The following is a 16,139-nucleotide window of genomic DNA, read 5'->3' as shown; positions in this document are numbered from 1 at the left end:
AAAAAAAAAAAAAAAAAAAAAAAAAAGAAACTCTTGCACCAATATGGACCAAACTCAAAGACATGTGCACAAAGTTCTTCGCATAACAGTGTACAACGTTTGCTATTAGTTGAGTTATAGAAGGGAAGTATACATAGCACACAAGCCAGCATAGGGAAGAGAATCTCTAGAAGGAGCTACAACAACCTGGTAACTGTGGCTGCCCCTAAGGAAGGGAACCAAAGGTGGGAGGGAGGTTTTTCACTGGACTGCCTTTCTGCAGACCTTTTGAATTCTGCGTCACTTGCAAGTATTATTTATTCAAAACCATAACTAACCCACTGGTGTGTGGGCACATAGAAGAGAGTTTTTCCAGAGAAACCATAAGAGAGACACAGAAGAGACAGTGCCAGGTACTTGTGAGGCCTGGATGTCCCTCTCTTCCTAAATTCCATGGAACTCTTTTTCCCAGAGAAAGCTTAAGTGAGTCTCCTTAAAACCCAACAAGTTTTGTGCTTTTAGGTGACAGATCTGAGGTAGATCCCTAGAGAAAATCTTGTAGAATTATAGGCAATACTCAATTCACAAATGGGCCATGTCCAAAAGTTGGAGTGAAGTTGTATGGAAGTTGGAGTGAGTTCTCCCTTAATTACTGTTATACCTTAGAGTTAGGATCCTCAGCCAGCCCTGTAAGTATACATATTACAAGTAGGTCTTATGTCTAACATATTATTTAATTTATTCTAACTCAGGATTCAACAAAGCTGTGGGTCTAGAAGCTGCCCCTGGCACAAAGTCCCTGTGCTGACCCATCACCCTATGCCCTGGGAAGCCCTTAGTCTGGCTGTGGATCAGCCCTTTGCTATCACACATGGATTCCAGCCTTCCACTAATCCATATGCCAATACACTGGTATTTCCCAGCTTGAATGTTTGTACGTCAGGGATCTCCTATTCCTACAGTTTTAAAATATTTATACTCTATTTACCAAATGAAAGGGCCCCTTCAAATGTATATGAGGAAGTTGAGGAAGGGAAAGAATAGATGCTCTGCTAATCAGCTTAATTTAAGAGAAAGTGGGCCAAGCATGGTGGCTCATGCCTGTAATCCCAGCACTTTGGGAGGCCAAGGCAAGTAGATCGCTTGAGGTCATGTGTTCAAGACCAGCCTGGGCAACATGGTGAAACCCTTTCTCTACAAAAATACAAAAAAATTAGCTGGGCATGGTGGTATGTGCTTGTAATTCCTGCTACTCTGGAGGCAAAGGTAAGAGAATCACTTGAACCTGAGAAGTGGAGATTGCAGTGAGCCGAGATCATGCCACTGCACTCCAGCCAGGTTGACAGAATGAGATTGCATCTCAAAAATAAAAATTAAAAAAAGGTGAAAGGAGCAAAGCTTTGGAAGAAATTTTTAAAATACCCTGAATCACCTGTTTCCCATTCCCAGCTTGACATATGGCTGCCTTGCAGGAATTCTTGGCCCCTGGGTCAAAGGGCAGATGAGACATAAGGCTCCATGGGGACTGGGCCCAGAGCCAAGTATGTCTGCAGTACAGCTGCCATTTCCAAAAGGGGATGCTGATTTCTGCAAATATGGGACTTAACCAGCTCTCTGCGTTGAGGGCTGTTTGTAGCCTGAGAGCTGATGAAATTCAGTGGCTACTGGCCAAGAGCATGGACTGATTTCCTCTCTCCAAGGCTCTGCCAAATCACTGTTGTCCCTGACCCACAGCCGCCACACCCCTCAGTCCTGTGTCTCTTCTGTCCTCTTGAACTTCCATGGAACGGGAAAATAGGAAGAGCACCTGAGGGCCACGATCACTTCTGGCTGGCAGAGCACCAGCACATTCAGGGCTCTCCTGGTGTGGGGGCCACGGGGTGGGAAATCAGACAGTCAGCAGGCTCCTGGGTGAGGTTTAAAATGGAAATTCATCCACAGGCTGTGGGAAGTACTGGCTGAGAGTGATGGGTGAGCACAAAAGCAAGTATTTATCTCTCTCCCCGGGGGAGAAGCTTCAGAGAGAAGGATCAAAGTCATGTCAAAGGAATCACAAAGTTTCAAGAAGCTGCAGCAGATTAGATAGTGTGGAGTTGGAAACCAGGAGAAGAGAGAGAAGCGTGTGTCAAGAGCCAGATGGAGCAGAAAGAAAGGATCGGGAAGAATCGGTGGCCTGTGTTGACATGGCACCAAGCCCTAGCAGCCTTCAGGGGAAAAGTCCGGCTCCTCAGGCAGTGCTCACAGCCTCATGATCTGGCCTCTGGGCCACGATCAGGCTCCTCAAAGTCTCCCTGGACCCTAGACTTACAAGAACTCTTTCCTGATCCCCAAACAAGCTTCCTGTCATGCCTCCAGCCACGGCCTTTATATCTCTTTGTCCTTCACCTTCAGAACTACTCTCTGGAAAAGCTTTCACCTCATCACCCTCAAGGGGGACACTGCTGCCCCTCTTTCATCACCCTGAACACCCCCTCCCTAGTTATTACCTTGCTCTATTGCATGTCTTCAGTTCCTCCTCTGTGCCCTTTCCAGCTTAGAAGGTAGAACATGACAAAGATTCTGTGGCTGAGGAGGGTCCAGAGATGGCCATGAAAATAACCCAGGTCAGTGGGTCCTCATGAGAGCTGCACATCAGAGTCACCTGGAGTGCAATTCCCAAATCCACAAGCTGTGCCTTAATTGGGCAGGTCTGGGGTGAGGCCAGGAAAACAGTCTAAAACAGTCCCAGTCCGAGCACTGTGGCTCAAGCCTATAATTCCAGCACTTTGGGAGGCCAAAGTGGGCGGATTACCTGAGGTCAAGAGTTCAAGACCAGCCTGGCCAACATGGTGAAACCCCGTCTCTACTAAAAATACACTTATTAGCCAGGTGTGGTGGTGCACACCTGTAATCCCAGCTACTACAGAGGGTGAGGCAGGAGAATTGCTTGTGCCTGGAAAGTGGTGGTTGCAGTAAGCTGAGATCGCGCCTTTGCACTCCAGCCTGGGTGACAAGAGCAAAACTCTGTCTCAAAAAAATAAAATAAATAAATAAAAAATAAATAAAAACAGTCCCAGGTAGGTTATTCAGTCAGCCACTCCTGGTTAATGTCTGAGGGACTGTCACACAAGGCCTTAAGCACCAGCATTCCTCAGGCTGATGGTGACCTCAGCCCTGGACATTAGGGAAAGGCTAAGGAGAGGCCTCTGGGTAGTTTACCAATCTGCACCCACTAGGACCACAGCCTCCCATTGGTAAAGCACCGCACAAACACAAGGCGTACAGGCAGCACTTCAGCGGCTGCGGCCAGGTGAGCCTGTGCCCGCATCCTGCAAGTGCCCTTCCGAGCTGTGCTGCAAGGCCTTTGGCAAGTGCCCAAACTACGTGGCCTAAGTTTCCTTAACACTGAAACTGGCTGTCATTACCATATAGAGCTGTTGGGGCTGGGGGGCGCTGCTTGTGATGACGTATGGCATGGCTGGACACAGGGCCTGGCACGTGGCAAGTGCTCAGAGATGGCAGACAGGGTAAGGGCAGTGAATCCACAGAGATCATCACCAAGACTGGGCAGATAACTGACACCCAAGTGAATGATGACAAAAGTCATGGGCAATGGAAATCTTTAAAGGGAAATAGTAAATCCATATATATAGTAAGGATATGAAGATACAGTTATATAGCCAGATACTTCATATATATTTACCCCTTTAATCCTTATAACAACCCTATGAGACAGGTATTATTGGCAATTCCATTTTATAAATGAGGAAATGAGACACAGACACAGAGAGATGAGTAGCTCACACAGGGTCGCACAGCAAGTGAGTGGTGACCTAAGATTGCTTCAGCCTGGGGTTTCCGTTTCCTCCCCTTCCTCTACCTGCCTCATCTGGCTAATACCCTGGCACCCTGTAAGACTCCAGTCTGATGTCACCTCCTCCAAGAAGGCTTTGCTGCCCAAAGTCCCAAGGCTGCCCACTACCACTGCACTAGTCTCTGTAGCTATATATAGCTTCTCTCTCTCTTTCTCCCTCCCCGCACCCAGCACTCATCATGCTGTGTTACGCTTATGTTTTTATGCCTGCATTCCTCATCAGACTATGAGTGCCTTAGAGACTTCATTCATTTATTCATTTATTTAACACATATTTATCAAGAGCTAATCACATGCATTGTGCTAGGTACTAGGGACGAAATGGTGAGCAAAACAGATGGAAATTCTCCTGGAGCTCACAGCCTCATGGGGGTTGCAGGGCAAGACAGACACTAATAACTGTCCCACAGATTTATAAGCTTAAACTGTGATGGGCATCAGTACAACACAGCTTATGAAATCATGTAATAGAGGACTTGTTCAATTCAGGAGAGAAGGGAGTTAGAAAAATGAGATTCAAACAGATCCAGTGAATGATAGGATCTACTTAGAAAGGTGATGGGAACAGAAGGGACAGTAGGTCAGACGCCCTTCAGGGAAGGCACAAAGGTGTAGGTGGGGTAACCTACTGTCAGTCCAACTTGTAGGAGTTTCTCCCACTTAGGAGGAATTTTTTTTTTTTAAGATATGGGGTCTCACTACATTTTCTAGGCTGGTCTCAAACTCCTGGCCTCAAGCAATCCTCCCACCTCAGCCTCCTGAATAGCTGGGACTACAGGCATGAGCCAGTGCATCCAGGTAGGAAGATGTTTTGAGACACCTCACAGCAAAGGCAAGGAGAGAATATTATCAGGAATCACTGAGGTGCTCTCACTCAAAAAGGGAGCAACAGGAGCTTGGGCCACTTGAAGAGGAAGATGTGTGTGACCAGCCTTCTGGGAGCTGAGGGTTTGAAAAAGAAGGCATTAGCCCCTTCAGAATGAGGACGCTCTCGGGGTTCCTGGGCTTCCTGCCCTCAAACCATAGAGATGTTTGAGCAATTCACTGGAAAATAAGAGTTGCCAACATTTTTGTGTATTGCTCAAATTTGTGGAGAATTTCAAGCTGGGACCAGGAACGTGGAAAATTCAAGGAGCTGAAAGATTAGCGGGGTTGAAGAGCTCAAAGAGAAGCTGTCGAGGGGTCATTGTCATGACCAGCCTCCTTTCTTCCCATCCTCCTCTCTTCCCATCTCCCTTCCACAGTCTTGTCCTCACCTGAACAGGTTATATGTTTAATTATCTTGTTTACGGCCTGCCTCCCAACTCTAGATTGGCAGCTCCCCAAGTGGAAGGAGTCTGTCTTGTTCACTGCTGTGTCCTCAGTATTTATAATAGGGCCTGGTATAAGGTAGTCACTCAAGAAATATTTGTGGCATAAAAGCAGGACCAAGCTCAAGGGGCTGGTCCCCAGTTTGCACATGGCAAGGCTAGAGTGACAGTGCTGAGATGCCAGCCCAGGGATGCCTGAGTCCCAGCTGCCCTCCTTGCCACTCTGAAAATTGTTTAAGAGGGCATGGTTACAGTAAAACAAGTGTTCGTGGTAGGGACGTAGGGCTAAATACAGACCAATTTGGAAGAAGTACAAACAGAGTACATCTATAAAGCAGAAGAAGATACAGGAAATAATAACAAGAATGCATCCAGCAGTGCAGAAATGCAGGAGGGGCAACGTGGGCTAAGTACATTCACGTCACTTTCCCACTCCCAGCTGTGTCTGCTCCATGCCCTAGACCTCCCTCCACGGACACTGTGGTGCTGACTCCTGGCAAACCAGGGCAGAGACAGGCTGCGAAGGAGAGGCAGAGGCCAGGGAGAAGGGGAGGGAAGAGGTGACATTCGGGCGCAGAGACTAATGGCCACTGGGAACCAAGTAATCAAGCAGCTTCATTTCCACTTGTGATTAAAAGCAGGTGATTAACAGAGGTCTTCCCTGCTCTACCTCCAGCACTGCCATTGGGCAAGTGGGGGAGGGATGAAGACAAAAAGGACAGATAATTCAGTGTCAGCTTATTAATGCCAAAGCAAACAGACTAAAAACAAAACGAAAAATGAAACCTGCCACCCTTAGGCCCTGACAAGCTTTGAGTGACCCCTAAAAGCTGAGAGAGGCTTCCCAGGAGAGGGGGGGCACACGTACCCTTCCTCCGTCTCATTGATGATATCACAGATCTCCATATTCAACGTCCAATCCTCACTTTGCAGGGAGCCATCTGTTGCCTTTTCTGTGAAATCAGAGAGAAAATGGGTTTACATTTCTCCTGGAATAAGCGAGCCTTGGCAGGAAATAGGAAGAGACCAGAACCACCACATTCTCCTCCCAAACAGATGGCTGAGCCAACAGAGCCGTTCTAGGGGTGCTGCTATCACAAGAGAACATCCGGGGAGAGGTCCTGGCCTGAGGGCTGGTGTTATAACTAGGTTCTTCATTCACCAAACTCTAGACTGAAAAGCTTATGACAGGCCTAAGCCATCAAAAATCACCCCAAACATGAGGATGTTAGGTTTGTGAGCCCGTAGAGTCAAATACAGGCTCTGTTACTTACTAGTTGTATGGTCTTGAGCAAATGATTTAACTTCTAGGTGCCAAAGCTAGTGAAAACAACAGTACTTACCTGATACATTTGTTATGAAAATTAAATGGGCTGATGATATACATGAAACACTTAGAACAGACCCTAGCACAGAGTCAGTACTATACAGGCATTTGCTATTGGGATTATTAAAAATCAATTGCAGTATCACCTCACACCCATTAGGATGGCTGCTATCAAAAAATAGAAAATAACAAGTATTGGCAAGGATATAGACAAATTGGAACGCTTTTACACTTTTGGTGGGAATGTAAAATGGTACAGCTGCTGTGGAAAACAGTATGGTAGTTAAAACATAGAATTACCCTATGATCTAGCAATTCCACTTCTGAGTATATACCCAAAAGAATTAAAAGCAGGGCCTTGAGGAGATATTTACAGAGTCATGTTCATAGCAGCATTAGTCACAACAGCCAAAAGGTGTAAACAGCCTGTGGCCATCAACTAATGAATGGATAAGCAAATTGGATACACATATAATGGAATATTATTCAGTCTTAAAAAGGAAGGAAATCCTATTGCATGCACAATATGGCTGAACCTTGAGGGCCTTGCGCTCAGTGAAATACGCCATTCTCAAAGACAAATACTAGACAATTCTACTCATATGAGGTACATAGAGTAGTCAAATTTAGAGAGAGAAAGTAGAATGGTGGTTGCCAGAGGCTGTTGAGGGGGTGTAGGGGGAATGGGGAGTTATTATTTAATGAACACAGAATTTCAGTTTGGGGAAAATGAGAGTTCTGGAGATGGATAGTGTTGATGGTTGCACACAATGTGAACGTGCTTAATGCCACTGAACTGTACACTTTAAAATGGTTAATATGGGCCAGGCGAGATGGCTCACACCTGTAATCTCAGAACTTTGGGAGGCTGAGGCAGGAGAGTTGCTTGAAGCCAGGATTTGAGAACAACCTGGGCAACAGAGCAAGATGCTGTCTCTACAAAATATTTAAAAATTAGCTGAGCATAGTGGCTTGCGCCTAGTCCAGGAGTTTGAGGCTGCAGTGAGATATGATTGCACCACTGCATTCCCGCCTAGGTGACAGAGTAAGACCCTGTTTCTTAAAAAAAAATTTTGGGGGGGCAGGTTCGGTGGCTCACATCTGTAATCCCAGCACTTTGGGAGGCTGAGGCAGGCAGATCACAAGGGCAGGAGATCGAGACCATGCTGGCTAACACTATGAAATCCTGTGTCTACTAAAAATACAAAAAATTAGCCGGGCATGTGCCTGTAGTCCCAGCTACTTGGGAGGCTGAGGCAGGAGAATCCCTCAAACCCAGGAGGCGGAGGTTTCGGTGAGCCAAGATCGCACCACTGCACTCCAATATGAGTGACACAGAGAGACTCTGTCTCGAAAAAAAAAATTTTTTTTAATGGTTAAAATGGTAAATTGAATGTTATGTGTATTTTTAAAACAACCACCAAAAAAGACAGAAAAATTATACATAGGTCAATGGACTGTTGAGTTGGGAAGTAGCAGAGTGGGGATCAGAGATCATTTGGGTCTGTAACATCCTTTGACAGGAAACTTAGGGCCTGCAGAAGAAAAGGAAAAAGTACAGGAGCTCAGGATCATCAGTGGCAGAGACAGGACTAGAACCAGGGTCACCTGACTCCCTTCCCCCTCTGGGCTGTGAGCTCTGTGAGGGCAAGGACTAGGTCTGTCTTGCCTTCCATTATGTCCCCAGTACCCAGCACTCGGCAGCAGTGCAATACTTACACCAGATGAATGACCATGTTAGCATCCCTTCCTCTAAGCTGTGGATCTCAGCCCTGGTTGCACATGAGAACGACCTAGGAGCTGCTAGAGCACGCCAATACCTGAGCCTCATGCCTCAGAGGTTCTACTTTGAATGGTATGGGGTAGAAATCAGGGATTATTATTATCATTATTTGATACAGAGTCTCGCTCCATGGCATAGGCTGGAGTGCAATGGTGTGATATCAGCTCACTGCAACCTCAGCCTCCCAAGTAGCTGGGATTACAGGTATGTGCCACCATGCCTGGTTAATTTTTGTATTTTTAGTAGAGACGGGGTTTCACCCTGTTGACCAGGATGGTCTCGATCTCTTGACCTCATGATCCACCTGCCTCAGCCTCCCAAAGTGTTGGGATTACAGGCGTGAGCCACCGCACCCAACCCCGACACTCTTAATGATTGGGGAGGTAGATGATCTGGCTGTTTTCTTCTCCATTCTCACTAAAAGGATGTTGCTGAATGCAAAATGCTAAAACCAGCCCTCTTTTGCCTTCTGGTGTTGGCTGCTTCTGAAGTCACTATATTTAACATCAAAGTGTAGAAAGCGGCAGCCAAAAAGCCAAGCCACTGGATTGCGAGGCTCTTCTAAACAGGGCTGCCTTAGGTTTCAGAGAGCACAGGAGGGTGGGTGGGCAGAAAATCATGCTCAGAGCCAGCACTATCACTGCTGTCAGCATCAAGGCTTCAGGGCATCCTGGCCTGGGTCCGACACCAGGAGAGAGAAAATGCCATGGCAACGGCATCAGGATGCTATGCTGCTCTCACACTGAAGGTTTAATGGGAGCTGCATCTGATTATCCGAGCTCAGGCTGCCCTGCCCTGTCCAGTCCAGCCCAGCCTGGCCCGCCCTACCCAGCCTCTTGCCCAGCCCAGCCCTTGACCATTAGTATCTCACCAGAGAGGTCAGCACTTTACAATTATCCATCCAGAGGGCTGGCTGGTGGGAATGACTTGCCCCACTGCTCCCTAGAGCACCGTGTTTCTGCAGTTGCACCAGGTTTTATTTTAGGTTTTGACGATTTAGGTGACAAAATAAATGAGACTGAGTTTTGCTTTGCTCTGGCCTGGGGACAAGACTGAGTGAGGAAGCCCACATTGAGTGGCCTTAGTTCCAGAGGCAATCAGATCCAACTTTGCTCTTGATTTGCTAGAAATTCTTTTATGAAGAGAAAAATCAGAACTGATTTGAGCTCCTCTCTCAGCCTTACTCCCCTCATCTGTTTCAGCAGAGCTAAATACCCATGGTTGTGTTGGTGTGGCGTTTTCTGCAAAATGAAAAGAAAGAAGCATTCTTTTTGGGTTTGTTCTTTACAATCAAAATGAGTATATATCTTTTAGCTTGAAAACTCGAATCCCAGTAATTGAATAGAACGCGCTGACCCTGAGGATAAGTTATCATGCCTTTGAACCCTTCCCCAGTATTATAAGAGGAAAGGAGAGGGTGAATATAAGGTTAATGGATTCTGCTGCTAAACCGAACTTGGAAATAAGGTTTTATTGATTTAATATTTCCTCTATTAAGCCTCCCAAGACTGTATCCTTTGTGGCCCTACCAAAGTGCAATCTCTGTACTTTCTTCTCCATGAGAGTATGCCACAGCTTGAGTTCTGTGAAGGGGAGAGATGACTACCCCCTGGCCAGCTGGCCTCTCCCCTTCCTGGCTCAAAAGAGTAGCAAGCCCAGGCCCGCAGGCAGAGCTGCTTCCGTCAGGATGAGTCTCCTCCAGAGGAGGCTGCCGGATTTATGGCTGTAGACATGCCCCTACTGTGTGTGACCCAGGTAGTGAGTCATTCTTCTGGGAGTGGACACCTTGAAGAGGAGGGGTGTTCAGAGACAGCTGCAGGAAGAGCAGGGGCAGGAGGCAGGCACCATTTCATTGCTGCAGGCTTCCAGCATACCTGGGGCTCATCCTGCCTCTGGATAAGCCACAAGGTGACAGGGCACACTGCTGTCTCAGTGGCTACATCAAATTCTCCCCGTTAACCTTCCTGGAGCCTCTGCCCTCAGTCTTTTCTTCTTTTAGACTAAACTGATGGTGCCTACCACCACACCCATTCTTCCCAGCTCTGCCTGCCCTCCCTCTGATTTCTCCCTGATAGGCCCAGGTGTGCTCCTTGCTGGCTTTATGACTTTTACTCTCTTTTCCACATGCATGAAAAGGGCAGGGAAGGGGTAAGGCATCTCTGGGGCCTATCTGGCTCTTAGCCATTGCTGACATGCATTCTCATCCCTTCCTCTCCTCCTCCACCTTCCCCATCTGGTAGACAAGTATCAAATACTGCATCTGTACCTGCCAGCCTGATGCTGTCTGAGGACTAATTTGCTTAAGATTTCTCCAAATCTCAAGAGCCTCCCAGCCCCTGACCAGTTCTCTGCCTGTGTATTGCATTCATCTGAAGTCAGATTCTCACTATCTGGGGGTGGGGTTGCTTTCTCAGAGCAGTGGCTTGGCAGGGCACCTGGAGGCACCTGGGTGGTCAAAAGCCTCTAAGGCTTTGAGTGCCAAGTATGATGAATAAAGAGAAAAGGTTAGGGATATATCCTTTTTGGTTAAAAAATTTAAAAAGAGCAATAAATAAAACAATGAGGCTTTTTGATGCAGACAGAAGACTGTTGCACAAATGTTTTGAGCAACGGCTATATTTTTGGAGTGTGCTGTCACTGCTTGTAAATTATAGCTTCTTTTGTTTGGATGTGTGAGTTCTATCTAGTATGTTACGTAAAAAACAAGTGTCACTTCACCATAGCTGCATCCAGTAAAACAAGGACACTTCCAGCTTGTACAGAGGTCTTCTACGTTATTATCCCAGTATCAGCAGAAGTGTGGGTTGTATTACACTTTTGTTAAAATAGTGGTGAAGGTATCCTTTCATGAATTGAGAGTTAGGATGGGATAGTTTCAGAATTCCTCCAAGTTATTAACTTCAGATCTAAACTCAGGCTTTGCTAGCAGGTGAGACTATATCATGCAAATGCCCAGGCTTTAGAGACAGAACTAGGATCAAATATTGGTACCAGCAATCCAACTGTGGGATCCTGGCTTACCGGGTGTGAAGTGGTATCTCATTGTGGTTTTGTTTTGTATTTCTCTAATGACTACTGATGTTGAGCATTTTTTCATGTGCTTTTTGGCCATTTGTAGATTTTCTTTGGAGACATATCTATTCAAACTTTTTTGCTCCCCCCTCTTTTTTTAAGAAACAGGATCTCACTTTATGACCTAGAATGGAGTACAGGGGACCAATCACAGTGCTTGGACCAACCAAGCTCATTGCAACCTTGAAGTCCTGGTCTCAAGCAATCCTCCCACCTCAGCCTCCCAAGTAGCTGGGACTTCAGGCATGCAGCACCACACCTAGCTAATTTAAAAAAAAAACTTATGTAGACATGGGGGTCTTGCAGTGTTACCCAGGCTGGTCTTGAGCTCCTGGCCTCAAGTGATCCTGGCCTTGGCCCCCACAAAGTGCTAGGATTACAGGCATGAGCCACAATGCCTGCTCCCATTTTTAAACTAAGTAGTGTTTTGTTTTGTTTTTTCTGTCATTAAGTTGTAAGAGTTCTTTTTATATTTTGAATATTAATCCCTCCTATTTTATGGTTGTCTTTTCACTCTCTTGATAGTATCCTTTAATGCACAAAAGGTTTAAATTTGGATTGTCCCATTTATCTATTTTTTTCTTTTGTTGCCTGTGCTTTTGGTGTCATATCTGAGAAATCTTTGCTAAATTCAATGTCATGATTTCCCCTTTTATTTTTTTTTTTTATTATTTTTTTCTTTTTTTTAAGACGGGGTTTCACCATGTTGGTCAGGGTGGTCTTGAACTCCAGACCTCAGGTGATCCACCCGCCTTGGCCTCCAGAGTACTTGGATTACAAGCGTGAGCCACCACGCCCGGCCATGATTTCCCCTTTTTAAGATTTTTATAGTTTTCCCTTCCCTCTTATGTTTAGGCCTTTGGTCTGTTTGGAGTTCATTTTTGCATATGGTATAAGATAAGGGTCCAACTTCATTCTTTTGCATGTGGATATTCAGTTTTCCCAGCACCATTTGTTGAAAAGACTGTCCTTTCCCCTCTAAATAGTTTTGGCACCCTTGTTGAAAATCAATTGACCATATATGGGAGAGTTTATTTCTGAGTTCTCTATTTTATTCCATTGGTCCATATGTCTTTCCTTATTCCAATACCACATTGTTGTGATTACTGTAGTTTTGCAGTAAGTTTTGAAATCAGAAAGTGTGAGTCCTCCAACTTTGTTCTTTTTAAAAGTTGTTTGGGGCCAGGCACAGTGGCTCACACCTGTAATTCCACCATTTTGGGAGGCCAAGGCAGGTGGATCACATAAGGTCGGGAGTTTGAGACCAGCCTGGTCAACACAGTGAAACCCTGTCTCTATTAAAAATACAAAAATTAGCCAGGTGTGGTGGTGCGCACCTGTTGACCCAGCTGCTTGGGAGGCTGAGGCAGGAGAATGGCTTGAACCCGGGAGGCAGAGGTTGCGATGAACCAAAATCACGCCACTGCACTCCAGCTTGGGTGACAGAATGAGACTCCATTTCAAAAAAATAAAAATAAAAATAAAAAGATAAATAATAAAGGTTGTTTGGCTATTTAGGGTCCCTTGAGATTTCATGTGAATTTTAGGATGGATTTTCTATTTCTGAAAAAAAATGCCATTGGTCTTTTTTCTTTTTTCAGAGACAGGGTCTTGCTATGTCGCCTAGGCTGGACTCAAACTCCTGGGCTCAAGCAATCCTCCCACCGTAACTTCCCAAGTAGCTGGGAATATATGTGCCTGCCACCATGCCTGGCTTCATTGCAATTTTTTTTTTTTTTTGAGACAGAGTTTTGTTCTTGTTGCCCAGGCTGGAGTGCAACGGTGCAATCTTGGCTCACTGCAACCTCCTCCTCCTGGGTTCAAGCGATTCCCTGTCTCAGCCTCCCAAGTCGCTGGGATCACAGGCATGTGCCACCCTACCCAGCTCAATATTGTATTTTTGGTAGAGATGGGGTTTCTTCATGTTGGTCAGCCTGGGTCTCGAACTCCTGACCTCAGGTGATCCGCCTGCCTCAGCCTCCCAAAGTGCTGGGATTACAGGTGTGAGCCACCATACCAGGCTCATTGCAATTTTAATTGGGATTTCATTATATCTGTAGATCACTTTAGGTAGTATTGTCATCTTAAAAATATTAGTTTCTAGGCTGGGCGTGGCGGCTCATATCTGTAATCCCAGAACTTTGGGAGGCCAAGGCAGGTGGGTCATGAGGTCAGGCATTCGAGACCAGCCTGGCTAACATAGTGAAACCATGTCTCTACTAAAAATACAAAAAATTAGCCGGACGTGGTGGCGGGTGCCTGTATCCCAGCTACTTGGGAGGCTGAGGCAGGAGAATCACTTGAACCTCGGAGGTTCAAGTGATTCTTGAAACCTGGGAGGTTCGAGTGATTCTTGAAAAAAATCTGAGCTGAGATTGCACCACTGCACTCCAGCCGGGCGACAGTGTGAGACTCCATTAAAAAAAAAAAAGGGGGGCCGGGCGCGGTGGCTCAAGCCTGTAATCCCAGCACTTTGGGAAGCCGAGGCGGGTGGATCACGAGGTCAAGAGATCGAGACCATCATGGTCAACATGGTGAAACCCCGTCTCTACTAAAACTACAAAAAATTAGCTGGGCATGGTGGCACGTGCCTGTAATCCCAGCTACTCAGGAGGCTGAGGCAGGAGAATTGCCTGAACCCGGGAGGCGGAGGTTGCGGTGAGCCGAGATCGCGCCATTGCACTCCAGCCTGGGCAACAAGAGCGAAACTCCGTCTCAAAAAAAAAAAAAAAAAAAAATTAGTTTTCTAGGCCAGGCATGGTAGCTCGTGCCTATAAATCCTATTACTTTGAGAGGTTGAGGCAGGAAGATTGCTTGAGCTCAGGAGTTTAAGAACAGTCTGGGCAACATAAGGAGACCCTGTCTCTACAAAAAATTTAAAAATTAGCCAGGACTGGTGGTTCATGCCTGTCGTTTCACCTACCCAGGAAGCTAAGGCAGGAGGATCACTTGAACCCAGGAGATCAAGGCTGCAGTGAGCCATAATTGTGCTACTGCACTCCAGCCTGGGCAACAGAGTGAGTCTGTCTTAAAAATAAATTGTCTTCCCGTCTATGGACACAGGATGTTTTTCCATATAGTCGTGTCTTAATTTCCTTCAGCAATGTTTTATAGTTTTCAGTGCACCATTTTTTGCTACCTTGGTTAATTCCTAGGTATTTTATTCTTTTAGATGCTATTGTAAATGGAATTGTTTTCTTTTCAGATTGTTCATTGTTAAAATATATTAATAGAAACACAAACTGATTTTTGAATGTTGATTTTATATCCTGCAGTTTGGTAAATGTATGTTATTCACTGTAGCAGTTTTTTTGGTTGTATCTTTACGGTTTTCTACATGTAAAGTCATGTCATCAGGGAACAGAGATAATTTTACTTCTTCCTTTCCCATTTAGATGCCTTTTATTTCTTTTTCTTCCCTAACTGCTCTGGCTACAGTTTCCAATGCCATGTTGAATAGAAGAAAGCCAGCATCGTTGCACCCACATATACTTTTACAAAACACAGTCACACACCATGAGAGCAAACAAAGCTGAAGAGAAGACCCTTCTGAGTCCTCATTCCACAGAAAAGTTGGGTATCTGCAAGAGGGTGAAAACAGGAACCACATCAGGATCCCCAGGTCTTTGCAAGCCCTGAGAAAGTCACCTCAGGCTTCTGCAGTCTGGAAAGCCTTCTCTCCAGCCTATCTGCCCATCTTTAACTCCCATCCAACATCCTCTCCAGAGCCTTCTTTGCTACTGCCAACAAGAGAGGCCCTCTGATGGGCTCCAGCACCTGATGGTACAGTCCATGCAAGGACTGAGCTTTCAAGACAAAATCTAATGTTGTTCTGAGAACTTTTTCAAATCTTACCGGCTTCATCAGCCATAAGTACCTTCTTGGCCCCCAACCTAAACTGGAAGCTGCTTGGAGGCAGGGTATCTTCATGCCAAGAAAGCCTGACCTTATGCTGATGAGGGCCCTTTAGAAGTAGAATGATGAATATAAACCCTTCTGAGTTCCCCAGGTGACAGGCACTAGGCAGTCTGGTGAGATGACAGCTGGGTTCCCAGCTGTCCCTGGTTCTCCCCCAATGCAGGAAAAATGTGCATCATAATGAAGTCCAGGAACACGGGGTGTGAACTCAGATTCTGGTGAGTCCTAGTTCTACCAATTACAGTGTAACTGCAGGCAATAACCTGACCTCTCTAAGCCTTTTGGACTGCTGTAAAATGCCGCAACAATAGCACTCTCTCACACAGTGGCCGTTAGAGGAGACTAAATAATACAGAAAACACCTGACAGAGCCTCTAATACAGAGGACCTTTCCTTGCTGTTACTTCTATCCTTATTACAGCTCTTCTGAAAGGAGCTCTGCCAGTGCCCTCCCCTTGCGCCCCCCTCCGCTCCCATTCCTGTGTCACCACTGCCACCTACAGGTAAACAGCCATCCACAAGTTACACCCACCAGATTCAATACCCTGGGAGCTCTAGCTTTTTGGATTTCTGGGTTACTGAGCCAGGGAGACCTCCATGCTTCCAGAAAAAAGCCCCAGACTTGGCTTGCCTCACCTGTAGGGAAAAGGGGCAGCCATGCCACAATTTCCTCAAGAATCCAAATGTTAAAACTCCAAGAGGTCTTAGAGACCATCTAGTAAAAAGATTCCCCATAAGTCCACATTTCCTGGACCCCAGGAAGTGGGGCATGGGGGAGGAGGGGCCACGGTGTTGTTGCAAACTCCCTACGGGCAGTTTCCTGCCCTCAAAGCTACCACTGAACCACTGGTCTCAAGTCTTCAAGGAAACGGTTCTCATTCCTTTCACCAAAAAAAA

At 46.0% G+C, this 16,139-nt stretch overlaps 1 protein-coding gene across 8 annotated transcripts in view; it reads right to left on the bottom strand.

The window, feature by feature from the left end:
* The window catches only part of TOM1L2 (target of myb1 like 2 membrane trafficking protein), a 126,525-nt gene that overhangs the window by 53,677 nt on the left and 56,709 nt on the right, over window positions 1–16,139 (bottom strand). For all 8 annotated transcript variants that reach the window (XM_017514848.2, XM_037733589.1, XM_017514849.2 and 5 more), the window contains exon 2: window positions 6,011–6,095. In XM_017514848.2, coding sequence (XP_017370337.1) covers window positions 6,011–6,095 — 85 coding nt within the window. The remainder of the gene's footprint in view (window positions 1–6,010; window positions 6,096–16,139) is intronic.

This window comes from Cebus imitator, unplaced genomic scaffold (assembly GCF_001604975.1).
Source record: "Cebus imitator isolate Cc_AM_T3 unplaced genomic scaffold, Cebus_imitator-1.0 Scaffold538, whole genome shotgun sequence".
Taxonomy (NCBI): Eukaryota; Metazoa; Chordata; class Mammalia; order Primates; family Cebidae; genus Cebus; species Cebus imitator.
This window is presented reverse-complemented; position numbering and strand designations above follow the sequence as displayed.